The sequence below is a fragment of the Gorilla gorilla genome, chromosome 1 (genome assembly GCF_029281585.2).
Source record: "Gorilla gorilla gorilla isolate KB3781 chromosome 1, NHGRI_mGorGor1-v2.1_pri, whole genome shotgun sequence".
NCBI classification, from domain to species: Eukaryota; Metazoa; Chordata; class Mammalia; order Primates; family Hominidae; genus Gorilla; species Gorilla gorilla.
In genome coordinates this window covers 224516311-224530170 of record NC_073224.2, presented here as the reverse complement: position 1 = coordinate 224530170, position 13860 = coordinate 224516311, and the positions used below count along the sequence as shown (strand labels likewise).

Here is a 13860-nt window from a genome sequence, read left to right as displayed (position 1 = left end):
CTACAGTTTTGGTTGTAACTTAAGTATTTTGTAGGAAGGGAGGAATTTTGAACAACCAGACAGAGACTAACTTAATAGTTTTAATCTTACCTGCAAGGTAAGCTTGAATGAGTTTGACATAGCTCTTTACAAGGTTTTGCATTTGGGGTGTAATTTATCATCTTAGTCGTGATGCTGTGTGTTAATATGAGGATATATTATCACTTTATGAAATGTCTTTTTTTTTTTTCCTTTTAACCTCCACAGTCTTGGTGCCATTATTTAAGAAACATTAGCTGATAATAGCAGTATTTTCTAACCTACTAATAACAGTTATCCTTTTTTGGTAATTACCTTATTTTAATAAAAGTTTGGAAGATTAAAACAGATACACATATGTTTCCAGGCTTAGTGAAGGGGATGTACCAACTTTAAAGAATTAAAAAGAAATGGCTTTTTACCTAAATAACCTTTTGCTGCTGGTAGTATAGCTTGTGCTAATTTTTGTAATGTTTAAGTAATGAAATAATTCTACATATCAGGTCCTTTTTATTTAGAACGTCAACTTCCTAATATCATCCGAATAAATACTCTGGACGTAGTAGGTGAAAGTATTTTGTTAACAACTTCTTTCTGGCCAAGCATGGTGGCTCGTGCCTGTGGTCCCAACACTTTGGGAGGCTGAGGTGGGGAGATCATTTGAACCTATGGATTTGAGACCAGCCTGGGCAGCATGGCAAAACACTGTCTCTAAAAAAAAAAACCACGGCTGGGCGCGGTGACTCACGCCTGTAATCCCAACACTTTGGGAGGCTGAGGAAGGGTGGATCACCTGAGGTCAGAAATTTGAGACCAGCCTGGCCAACATGGTGAAACCTCATCTCTACTAAAAATACAAAAATTAGCCAGGCATGGTTGTGGGCGCCTGTAATCCCAGCTACTCAGGAGGCTGAGGCAGGAGAATTGCTTGAAGCCGGGAAGCAGAGGTTGCAGTGAGCCAAGATTGCACCACTGCACTCCAGCCTGGGCAACAGAGTGAGACTCCTTCTCAAAAAAAAAAAAGAAAAAAAATTAGCCAGGCATGGTGGCATGCACCTGTGGTCCAGCTACTTGGGAGGATGAGGTGGAAAGATCACTTGATCCTGGGGAGATCAAGGCTAGTGAGTTGTGGTTGCACCACTGCACTCCAACCTAGACAACAGTGAGACACTGTCTCAAAAAAACAACAAAAAAAGAGCTTATTTTTTAAATACTTTATACTCTATTATAAACTCTATATTAAAATGTTTAAAAAAAAACAAACATGTTTTTGATAGTAGGGATGGTGTCTCACTATGTTGCCTCAGCTGATTTTGAACTCCTGACCTCAAGTGATCCTCCCTCCTGGACCTCCCAAAGTGTTGGGACTGCAGGCCAGAGTCACTGTGTTCAGCTTGATGTATTATTTAAAAACTGATGAAAAGATAAGATAAGCTAGGATAGAATTTAATTAAGTGGTTTGTTTTCCTCTAAAATTGAATCTCAGCTGAGAAAGAAATTTGGAAAGGGACTGTTAGATATGTTCACTCACCTTTACTCCATAAGATTTTTTTAATCACCTAATTTGATCAGGTGGATCTACTTTCTTCACCTGTCTCACATTTGCCCATGAATTCTCTATGTGTAGAAACAAAATTAATTTCTTTACAAGATCTATTAAAAATCTGTTGAAATTAACAGATTGCTGTGTGTATTGTGAGAGAATGGAAGCAACCAACAAATATTTTGGATGTCCAAACTACAGAAACATCCCCCAACTTGGAATCTACCAGTTCCTGATTTTAAAGATGGCAAAAGAACGGAAACTATAACCCTGCATGCTGTGTGGTTTGCATTGTTAACCCAAGTTTGCTTGTCTGTTTCCTAATTCACACAGAGCGTCAGAAGCCATGATGCATGTAGTGTGTGTGTACTGCAGCTGGAGTGGGCCCCAGACCAGGTATTTATAGACACCATGTTAAGCCTTCCATCCAGTTGTCATCTGTGATCTGAAAGTCTGTATCTGCAGCAGTTTGGGAAGTTAGCATTTGTCATTCACCATTTCACCTTGTTCAATCTGGTTACAACTAGCCTATATGCATTTGTATTTTGGCATGCATACATGGATATGTAACAAACTCCTGTTTAAAAATGGATTCATTATTAGAACCATCCAACAGGGAGAAAATCCCAGTTAAAACAGTGTCTATTATATCTACCCCATCTTGGCTACTATAAATATCACATCAAGAATATTGGCCTCACAACACTTTGTTGTTGGAGATAACTATGCTTTCATGGGTTTCATAAGTGCCTTTCCTCTGAAAAACTGAAAGCTGTTCTTTTACATTACTGCATGCAACTACCTGGAGTTATAGAGGGTTAGAAATTTTAATTTTGTTGAAGAAGAAATGGAAACTTAGGCCAGAGGACTTGTCAAGGGTGACTCTGTGAACAACAGGAGCTAAGGCTTTGCTTTTCCTTCTGTCTCTGGCCTGACAGATTTTCAGGAAGCACTCTGCTTCCATTTCCTCTGATGTAAATAATGGTAAACATCAGCTCGAATACATTGGCTGACTTACTAAGAGGAGGAAAGATGGTCTTTTAAACCGGCATCATAAGACTTTGTAGGAGTTTGCAAGCTGGTTGGAATTAGATACATAGCATTTAGTTTCTCTTCTTTCTTTCCTTTTTCTTTTCCTTGTAAGGATAGGTTAAAAGCAGGCATAGTTGAATTATTCTTAATATCCACTGTCCTCATCCTCTTCTCCTGTCATTCTGTAAACTGACCTAGTCCTCCCCTACGTTTAGGACTTAGGCTAGTGAAACTGACCTTCTCAGCTACAAGAGGACTATATGCTACTTTTTTAGTACAAAATTCATTGAGGGTGTGTTCACCTTGACCTCACTTGTTTATAACTAACACACAAATACCAGAAGGCCCTTACCATACCTCTTTATGTTGCTTACATGGATATTTCACTACAGTGCATTGTTTCTGTTAACATTAGTTCAAAATTCAACCTCTTCCAGAGTCAGCCTTAGTTTTAAATAAAACTAATAACTGTTAGACATCTGGTGGTATGAAAATAAAAAAACTAATAACTGTGTTTCTAGACTCTAATGGGTATAGCCTAAACTGAGATAAGTGCAGTTTTCCTTTTTACTCCTAAAGTGTAAGTAAGGTAAGGTTGTTTCATGGGAAGTCAATAGCTTCCTGAAACAATGCTTTGTCTTCTCATGCTGTTAACCAGTAGTTTATTAGAATGATTTAAAGCCGTTTGAATATAACTGCTTTGCTGCTTTTTAAGATCAAGCCCTCTTGTTGGATGTTAACATTTAGTACTGAGCATTTGAGTTGCATCTGTCCTAATCACAGATTGTATTTTGAAGTCATTTTTGTTACTGACCTTTTTATTTTTATTTTTTATTATTTTTTTTTTTATTTTGACTGAGTTTCACTCTGTCACCCAGGCTGGAGTGCAGTGGTGCAGTCTTGGCTCACTGCAACCTCTCCCTCCTGGGTTCAAGCAATTCTCCCACCTCAGCCTACCTAGTAGCTGGGATTACAGGCACCCACCACCACGCCTGGCTAATTTTTGTATTTTTAGTAGAGATGAGGTTTCACCACGTTGGCCAGGCTGGTCTCGAACTCCTGACCTCAGGTGATCCACCTGCCTCGGCCTCCCAAAGTGCTGGGATTACAGGCATGAGCCACTGTGCCCAGCCCTTTTTGATTTTTAATTAAAGATCTTACAATGGTCGGGTGCGGTGGCTCTTGCCTATAATCCAAGCTCTTTGGGAGGCTGAGGCGGGTGGATCACCTGAGGTCAGGAGTTTGAGACCACCCTGACCAACGTGGAGAAACCTCATCTCTACTAAAAATGCAAAATTAGTCGGGTGTATGGCACATGCATGTAATCCCAGCTACTCTGAGGCAGGATAATTGCTTGGACCCGGGAGGCGGAGGTTGCGGTGAGCTCAGATGGCGCCATTGTACTCCTGTCTGGGCAACAAGAGCAAAACACAGTCTTAAAAAAAAAAAAAAAATTCTTACACTTACATGCATAGAGGTCAATTTTTAACTGGATCAGTGGCAAAAGAAGAGCTGGAAATGATGTTTAATGATACTATGATGCTTACACTGAGCGAGTGTTTTAGACTGCCGTCTCGTTTGGGTGGTCTGAGGTAGCAGTGAATCTGAATAGTCATTGCCAGTTGAAAAACTATTAATGAACCATCTCCCTCCACATTCCCCTTTCTTTAAAACATTTAAATATTCTTAACTTAGTTGCGCACTATTGATGTGATAAAAACTTATAAGCCTTTTAAGTTTAGAGTTGTATTATTTGGTAGGATGATGATTGTGATTTAATCTGCTGATCATTAGTTTGCTTTTGTTCTCTGAGTCAGATGCTCACCCAGTTTTACCATGATTTTTGGAAAGCTTGGCTAGAAATAAAATAGAACATTTGCTTCTCTGTCCCCAAGCATGATGTTATTTCTTATTGCTCTTTATAATTCCCTCTCTGTCCAGGTATACCTGGTTTTAGACTTCTCATTTGTAACCTCAGTGTTCACATTTGAAACAAGAAAAGTGCATTAACATGAGAATCATTCTGGTGCAAAGATTCTCACGATTTGTAATATCCTTAAGAATCACCCAAGGAGCTTATTGAAAATGCACATTCCTGGATTTACTCTCAAGTATGGTACCCCAGGGTCTGCATACTTCACAAGCATCCCTGGTGGTTTTAGGGCAAGTGGTGAAAAAAATACACTTGGAGAAACTATTCTAGAGTTGTAGACTAGACTAGGGAATAAAGAAACATAAATGTCCTTCATTCCTGAGCACTAACCCCGCCATTATGTGAATGCATATTAATGGGTACTTAATCACATTGAATTACAGTATGCAGATTTTATTAAGAACATGTCTACCTCTTATTCTGATGCTGTGAATGTCTACCACAATGAGAAAGTAATTTTAAAATCATTTCTATTTGTATAAGAGAAACCCGAGTTTGAGGACCTTATTTTATTCTACACTGTTTAGATTTGTATCCTCTGGTAATTTAGTAGCATTAGTCACCTGCTAATTAATCTTTTTCCTTTCCCCTGTGTTCCATGTAGAGAAAAGTGGTAAAGAATCTACCTCACTGGGAATGTCATCATTACCAACTTCAGATGGGTTTAACCATCCCGCCCGTTCTTCAGGACAGAGTCCTGATGTTGGTAATCCTATGAGTCTTGCTCACTCTGTCTCTGCTTCAGTCTGCCCTATCAAGCCTAGTGACTCAGATCGCATTGAACCTAAAGCTGTGAAGGCTTTGAAGGCTTCAGCTGAATTCCAGCTAAACTCTGAAAAGAAAGAACATCTTTCTTTACAAGATCTTTCTGATCGTGCTTCCTCAGCAGACCATGCTCCAACAGACCAGAGTCCAGCTATGCCTATGCAGAATTCATCCGAAGAAATAACTGTTGCAGGTAATCTGGAGAAATCTGCTGAAAGAAGCACCCAGGGCCTCAAATTTCATCTCCATACAAGACAGGAAGCTAGTTTATCTGTCACATCTACTAGGATGCATGAACCACGGATGTTTCTAGGTGAAAAGGATTGGCATCCAGAAAATCAGAACCTGAGTCAAGTGAGTGACCCTCATCAGCACGAAGAACCAGGGAATGAACAGTATGAGGTTGCACAACAAAAAGCTTCACATGACCAAGAATATCTTTGTAACATAGGGGACCTTGAGCTTCCTGAAGAAAGGCAACAGAATCAACACAAAATTGTTGATTTGGAAGCTACGATGAAAGGAAATGGTCTCCCACAGAATGTGGATCCTCCAAGTGCGAAGAAAAGTATTCCATCTTCAGAATGCAGTGGCTGCTCAAATTCAGAAACATTTATGGAAATCGATATAGCTCAACAGTCCCTAGTTACTTTGCTTAATTCAACAGGCAGGCAGAATGCCAATGTCGAGAACATTGGTGCATTGGATCTCACTTTAGATAATCCCTTGATGGAAGTAGAAACATCAAAATGTAACCCTTCATCTGAAATTTTGAATGATTCCATTTCCACTCAGGATTTACAGCCCCCAGAAACTAATGTTGAAATACCTGGAACAAATAAAGAATATGGCCATTACTCCTCCTCTCCAAGTCTCTGTGGCAGTTGTCAGCCCTCTGTGGAGTCAGCAGAAGAATCTTGCCCATCTATAACGGCAGCCTTGAAAGAACTTCATGAACTTTTGGTTGTTAGCAGTAAACCAGCTTCAGAAAATACATCTGAAGAAGTAATCTGTCAATCAGAAACCATAGCTGAGGGCCAAACCAGTATTAAAGACCTTTCTGAAAGATGGACCCAAAATGAGCATCTTACCCAGAATGAACAGTGTCCACAAGTCTCCTTTCATCAGGCCATATCTGTATCAGTGGAGACAGAAAAATTAACAGTTACTTCATCTGACACTGGAAGAGAAGCTGTAGAAAATGTAAACTTCAGGAGTCTAGGTGATGGCCTGTCAACCGATAAGGAAGGTGTCCCCAAATCTAGGGAATCCATAAACAAGAACAGTTCTGTCACTGTAACCTCAGCTAAAACATCCAATCAGTTACACTGCACCTTAGGTGTAGAAATTTCACCCAAACTTTTAGCAGGTGAGGAGGATGCACTCAATCAGACTTCTGAGCAAACTAAGTCTTTGTCATCCAATTTCATATTGGTTAAAGACTTAGGTCAGGGCATACAGAATTCAGTAACAGACAGGCCTGAAACCAGAGAAAATGTCTGTCCTGATGCTTCGAGGCCGTTACTTGAATATGAACCACCTACCAGCCATCCATCATCAAGTCCTGCCATTCTTCCACCATTGATTTTTCCTGCCACAGATATTGACCGGATTCTCCGTGCTGGCTTTACTTTGCAGGAAGCTCTTGGAGCTTTGCATCGAGTTGGTGGGAATGCAGACCTTGCACTTCTTGTTTTGCTCGCAAAAAACATCGTAGTTCCTACATGACTATGGGAAAGTGGGCTAGACCGTTCTCCATTCCCTTTAAACAAAAGAAAGCTCTCTCTATATACACGCACACATACACACTCACCACATATACAGTATATATAGAAACCTGCAAGCAGAATGTTGAGCCAGATTTTTTTTAAAGATTTTTTTCGGCCAAAGTAATTTATGATCTTTTGTCTGATGAATTTGTCCATCCTACTTGTTAAAATTTAGGCCTTTTTAAATGTATTGGCAGTATGTGCATACAGAAGCTTTTTATTCTCATTAAGATGTATCCTGGAATAAAATGGATGGTTTTGTGTGTAGCATACTGTTTTAGAATGAGAGTAAATGCTTTGAAAAGCAGAAGCCATGAGAAATCCCACTACCCATCCAGCTAAAAACAGATGAACTCTCCACACTGTGACTGTGTGTCTGTGCTGATGGCAAGGTATGGTTTGCTGGCTCAGTTGTCAATTTAGAAACTTTTGACCACATAGTTTGGTGTTTGGAATTCTACCCAGTGCTCTGTGTATCATGATTCATTAATTATAACAGGAAATTGGAGAATAATTGAATATCTTATCGTAGAGTGGTATGTTTTTATTTGTGTGCTTAGGATTTGACATTTTAATAGGGCGAGCAGGAGGGTTTAAATCTTGGGCTACTTTGTGCATCGCAGGCTGCTGCATGGATTGCCATGAATCCTTATTACATTGGATGGGATATTGTCGGGGAGTTACAATGCAAGTGAAACATGGTGCTACCCAGATTTTTAAAAGAACAGAACAACCATAATTCCATTTGCAGATGTCAAGAACTGTGAGGGAAAAATAATGGCCTAAACACTGGAATTTGCTAGAGTTTGGGTTTGCTAGCATCTCACTGATAACACCTCAACCCTTAATGACTAATGGTGGACTTAAGTTCAAGAATGGATTGATTGCCAGCAGCTTATTTCCTTTCTAGACTCTTCTGCCAGGAAGTTCTTCAAACGCTCAGTGTGAGCTGTGATCTGAGTGAAATACTAAGTGTGATAACCTTGTCACTGGTTAATCGTGGTGCTTGGAACGGTCAGTCTACTTGGAGAGTGTCCTTTGTGGCAGTGGAAATAGTAATTACAGTTTCTGACTTAAGTGGCCTTGGTAGAGTTTTCCATCCTTTTCTTTCCTCAGGAGTTTCTTTTTTAAGCAAAGTTCATCTTATTTGTGTTTACCATGTCAAGTTAGAGTGGGGCATAATATATAGATGTATTTATTGTGGCCTTTTTTTATATAAGGACTAGCCCTTGGAAATCATTGTCCTGTGGGCCCCACTGTGCAATAATCCTACTGGATAGGTTTTAGATAATTCTTTCCTGGCAAACTGCTCTTTTGGGTACCTAGCAGGAATCTGAAGTCTTGGTTTTATTGAAAATAATTTTGAGATTCATAATTTCTGATTCTAGATTATAGTTTGTAACATGTTTGAAACAGAAGCTTCGAAAGAGTGATTTCTCAACTTAGTGTTAAATGATTTTGTCTGAAGTCTGACTCTTTGTAAGCTTGTTTGTTTCATCAAATTTTAAGTCATTGAGCACAATCAAAATGGAGGCTCATATCTCAGGAGTTTTTGAAATTTTAATTTAGGGGCACTTAGAGACATTTTTTTCTACCCCATCCAACTTCTTTCTTTCCTTTTGCTATGATGTTTGTATGTATGTTATAAGACTTTAGTGACGGGATGGCGTGTCACGTAGATTCATCATGATCCTTTATGTAGTTAGGAAATGGTTGACAGAAGGAGTTGTAGTTTACCGCTTTTCAGAGGGCGCTAAGAACAACAGGTCAGCCAGGTTGTCTTTAAGATGTTCTTTTAGACAGCTGCACATTGTAGACCCTTTCACCTGCCCTACACCAAAGATGTACGATGCACTAGGAAACTGCTCATAGGATTTCTGTCAACTGACTTAAAGCTGTGATTGTAATTAAATAGTTGGTGCTATGATTGATGCAAAATCTAGTAGCAATGCAATGGGACCCTGTATTTGCTTTATGGGTGGTGGTTTGGGAATGTATTCTAAGCTTATAAATCTTTGGAACCATGGGGTGGGAAGGGTGGGGGAACTTACTGATGACAATAGACTCCCTCCTAAAGGGCCTTCCGTGTAAGCAGAACGAACCTTGGCACACAATTCAGTGTGGAGATTTGGGAAACAGTTCCAAGTGGAACATATAATATCAGTCGGGAAAAGATTTCATTAGGATAGCTTTTTGTGTATGTATATGTGTATTTATTTTTAGGAATAGATCTATAGTTGTACACGAATTCCCGTTAGGAATACTCTGAATGAGCTTAACCCACTTGCCAAATATCCTTGTCCCTTCCATCATTTTATTTTTGAGATGGGGTCTTGCAGTGTTGCCCAGGCTGGACTCAAACTCTGGGGCTTAGTCATCCTTCTGAGTAGCTGGGACTGCATAAAGGCCAAAGTATAATTGCTTTTGATTTTTAAAATCTTCTTGCCCATCATTTTTATAAAAATTAAGCTGTTTGTCCAACATGGTGAAACCTCGTCTCTACTAAAAATACAAAAAATTAGCTGGGCATGGTGGCACACGCCTGTAATCCCAGCTACTTGGGAGACTGAGGCAGGAGAATTGCTGGAACCTGGGAGATGGGGGTTGCAGTGAGCCTAGATCGCGCCACTGCACTCCAGTGTGGGCGGCAGAGCGAGACTCTGTCTCACTCCCCCCCAAAAAAAAAGCTATTGACACTGTTAATATTTTGGATGACTTAAATGTAGCAGCTCTAGAATGCAAAGGGTATATTAAGGAGCATTACAATAGTGAACCTTCATTGTCAGCTTTTATTCAATTAAGAGCTCCAGAAATGCAGAAATTATGGGTTAACTTCTAAGAATACCATCAAATCCTTGTGAATTCTCGTTGCCAACAGTAATAACCAGTAATGGGCACCTTTACCGGACAGCTCCTTTACCATAACCAGTAGTGGGCAGTTCTGCGGTCAGCACTTAACTACAAGGGCGGTCTCTGTTTCTTCACCAGAGAGAGATTTTCCTGTGTAATTTGTGCCATTTCCCTGAAGTTGGTTCTTGAGCGGAAAGATGTGCTTGGTAACCAGACAGCAGCTTTACATAGGTTATAGATTTTGCTCATTGATGCTGTTGAGAATTATTTCCACTCATACCTGTTCAGGGCTCCAGACAGCCAATAGCCTTCATCCCACAGTTTGGGCTTCAGCTATTAACACATAAAGATAACTAGTTGCAGCTGGGCGCGGTGGCTCACGCCTGTAATCCCAGAACTTTGGGAGGCCAAGGTGGGTGGATCACCTGAGGGCAGGAGTTTGAGACAGGCCTGGCCAACATGGTGAAACTCCATCTCTACTAAAAATACAAAAATTAGCCAGGCATGGTGGCCCATGCCTGTAATTCTAGCTACTCGGGAGGCTGAGGCAGGAGAATCACTTAAACCTGAGAGGCGGAGGTTGTGGTGAGCAGAGATCATGCCATTGCACTCCAGCCTGGGCAACAAGAGCAAAACTCTGTCTCAAAAAAAAAAAAAAAAAAAAACCAGTTGCTTGGCAAAGGAAGCTGGAGAGACGGCGAGTGCATGTGTTAAAACTCTTCTGCCTTGCAGCCCGTATCTTCTAGAGCTCCCTGTCTTCATATGTACTAAGGGGAGACACAACCCTATGTGTTTTTTCCCAAAGCATGTCTCTAGCAAGAGGGTACACAGAAATGGAATATGAGGCTTTTTGTCACTGATTTTATGATAACCAGTTAATGTGGAATCTGCTGGTTGTCTTACTACAGCTTTCTATCTCCGGTGAAAGCCATAAAAATTTAGGTTAACTTTTAAGCTCATGTCTATATATATGTGTGTAAGCTAGCATATACATATGGTGATTGACAAATATAGTTAATTTTATATAGATTTAAAAGCAAGCAATTTTTATATCTACAGACGTACTCTTCACTTATGGTGGCTTTTATCCCGCCACATATATAAATATATATATATATAGCAAACAGCCTTGCAAATCATCAGCCAGAAAAGCTGCAGGGCGTTGCAATGGCCTTTTCCTACCTGTTTGCCACCTGTGGTGAGGGTGAGCAGGATGATTGAACTGCTGCATATTTCAAACCTGTTATCACTGGCAGTGTGTCCGAAGAGAAGCTGACCAGATTATGCATTCTACTGTTCTCTAGCACAAGTACTCACCAAAAAGCCAAATTTCCCCTTTGGATTTGGTGACTTAGTGTAGTCTGTGGCTGACCTAGAAAGACACAGAGTTATCAAGAGTTTCCCTTCCTAGAAGATGAATGTTACCTTTTGTGTTAGGAGGTAGAGAAAATAAAAATAGCTTTTTTTTTTCTAGAATTGCTAATTCCTCTTAACAACAAATTAAATTCAAAGCCTGTCCTTGAGAACTGGAAATGTAAAATCATGGTTCAAGTTTTATACCTTAGTGATTCCTCAGTAGGTGTTACTAGGAGTTCACTGAATGAACTTAGGAGTGAACCTTCGATGTGCTTGATTTTCTTTTGTGCCTTAGTTTCTCTGAATAGCAGAGGCATCAAATTTTGGTGGGGAATGAGAGGAGTATTAGGGGAAAGTTTGAAAATAGCTCTCCTGGAGATGGAGGGCGCACAGAGTGGTCCTCAGGCTCACCTTGACTGAGTTGATTCACAGTTACCCTGCATCAGACCCGTTAGAGTTCTTTAGTGCTATGATTATAATAGGGATTTTTGTGTCACCAAAAACAGTTTTTAGATGATTATGTTCTTTGTTTTACTCTCAGTGTTGTGCTGGTTAAGGGAGAGAAAAGTTCAAGAAGATCTTACATATTTGAAAGGAAACTGGTACTCTTGAAGGCTATGCAGCATGAGTCTTTGAACAAGAATTCCTTGCTACTTTGATTCATTCATCAAATACTGAGTGCCTGTGTGCCAGGCACAGGTGAACTCTGGGGATTCGGGGGTAACTAAAACAGATTGGAACCCTGCCCTTGTGAAGCTTTCAGTCTAGAAGGGAGACGTGAAACAAATTTTAGCTTCAAAAGCAACATCTATTTTTGCCTGTTAGCATGCATTTATTTTAAAAGTCATATTAGAGTTACCTGGTTCCGCTTCAGAGCAGACTGGGAAAATCAGGCTTACAATGGAATCAGATGCTGTGGGCCTAAAACAGCTCTTTAAAAATCTATTTTTTTAGGCCAGGTGCGTTGGCTCACACCTGTAATCCCAGCACTTTGGGAGGCCAAGGTGGGTGGATATGAGGTCAGGAGGTCGAGACCAGCCTGGCCAATATGATGAAACCTTACCTCTACTAAAAATAAAAAATTAGCCGGGCATGGTGGCACATGCCTGTAGTCCCAGCTACTCGGGAAACTGAGGCAGAAGAATCGCTTGAACCCGGGAGGTGGAGGTTGCAGTGAGCCAAGATCACGCCACTGTACTCCAGCCTGGGCAAGAGTGAGACACCGTCTCAAAAAAAAAAAAAAAAAAAAAAAATTTTTAAATGGAATCAGAGAAACCAACAAAAAATGTAGCATGTATAAATGCCTGAGGAGATCAGTTATTGAGAAATCCATTTACAATGCTGGAGGAGAGGGGATGGCCAGGAAAGAAGTGCAACAAATAAATGGAAGATGACCCTAAAAATGCACCAGTGACAGTCAGTCAATCCATCAGACCACCTCACATGCAGGGTAGAAACATAGAGTGTGCTGCAGCATCCTCCTCACATCCCTTTGTGAGCACGGCTGCTCCGGAATACTGACCATCTGGGCTAGCACGACTTAGCAGAGGGTTCTGCAGGATGTGCTATTTTAAAGCAGCTGGGTGCAACTTGTGAAAACGGGAATCTAGAGCAGAACATGTAATCAGCGATGGCTGGGATTGGTGGACAGGATTGACAGGAGTATTTGAGGCTCTACCAGGCCTGTCTACAGGACAGCTTCATCAAAGGGACATTTTTTAACCTGTTATTTTAAATACCACATATATGTTGTAATCCTGAAGCATACAGGTAGAATTTCTGGATCGTAATTACTAGTGACTTCTGAGGTTTACAGTTAGAAAATGTTCTCAAAGGTTTATCAGTTATGTATTGATGATTGGTAATCTAGACCCTCTGGAGGCTGTAGAATGTGAAAAGATACAGCTGAGCTGACAAGTTTTAGGGCACTATCTTCTGGAATGAAATCGGCCAAGAAAATGGTTCAAGGGCATGGGGGTTAGAGAATGTTTCTTTTACCTAAAAATGTTAAGCCAGCTATGGAAGATTGGGGTCGTGGGGGCATGAAATACAAAATTATGATAATTTATACAGAACTAGGTTTCTTTATGTTCTGCAAGAAGGTTTTTATTAGCTAATTTGGGGAGGGGGGCATGCTGCAGTATTCTTTTTCCTGGGAACATGCATTTCTGATGGGAAGTTATTTTGTTTACAAGAGTTGGTTTTACACACAACCCTGAATGAATGTGTCTATGGCCTAAAAATGGTAGACCTGTATTTCCTTCCCGAGGCAGGCTGATTGGTTTCCTGATTCCTTCTGTCTGAGATTACCTGATGCTGACCAGACTTATTTTTCCTTTCCTGAATCTTCACAGCTGAGTTTATGCCACCCATCCAAGACCTTCCCATTTGAATGACTAGATTTCTATTCTATCCCTGATCATCCTTTTGAAATAGTTCTAGTGATAAACTCAGAGAAATTCAATATATTGATTGAATTTTATTTTTTCGCTTTGTATCTACAACAAAAATTGATTTGTTCATTTTTATTCCAAATCTCATCTTCATGGCAAGTTGGGCTAATGGACTTTGCACTCAAGAAAGGTTTGTTTACC

At 40.3% G+C, this 13860-nt stretch overlaps 1 protein-coding gene across 3 annotated transcripts in view; it reads left to right on the top strand.

Moving 5' to 3' along the window:
* DDI2 (DNA damage inducible 1 homolog 2) overlaps positions 1-12527 on the top strand; it is a 49956-nt gene extending 37429 nt beyond the window's left edge. Inside the window, exons 2-3 of one of the 3 annotated variants that reach the window (XM_055385084.2) lie at positions 1895-1957; positions 5131-12527. In XM_055385084.2, coding sequence (XP_055241059.1) covers positions 5163-7019 — 1857 coding nt within the window. In that variant the 5' untranslated portion in view covers positions 1895-1957; positions 5131-5162 and the 3' untranslated portion in view covers positions 7020-12527. The remainder of the gene's footprint in view (positions 1-1894; positions 1958-5130) is intronic. The other 2 variants (XM_055385087.2, XM_055385083.2) reach the window with 2 other exon arrangements.
* Positions 12528-13860: the final 1333 nt, after the last annotated feature.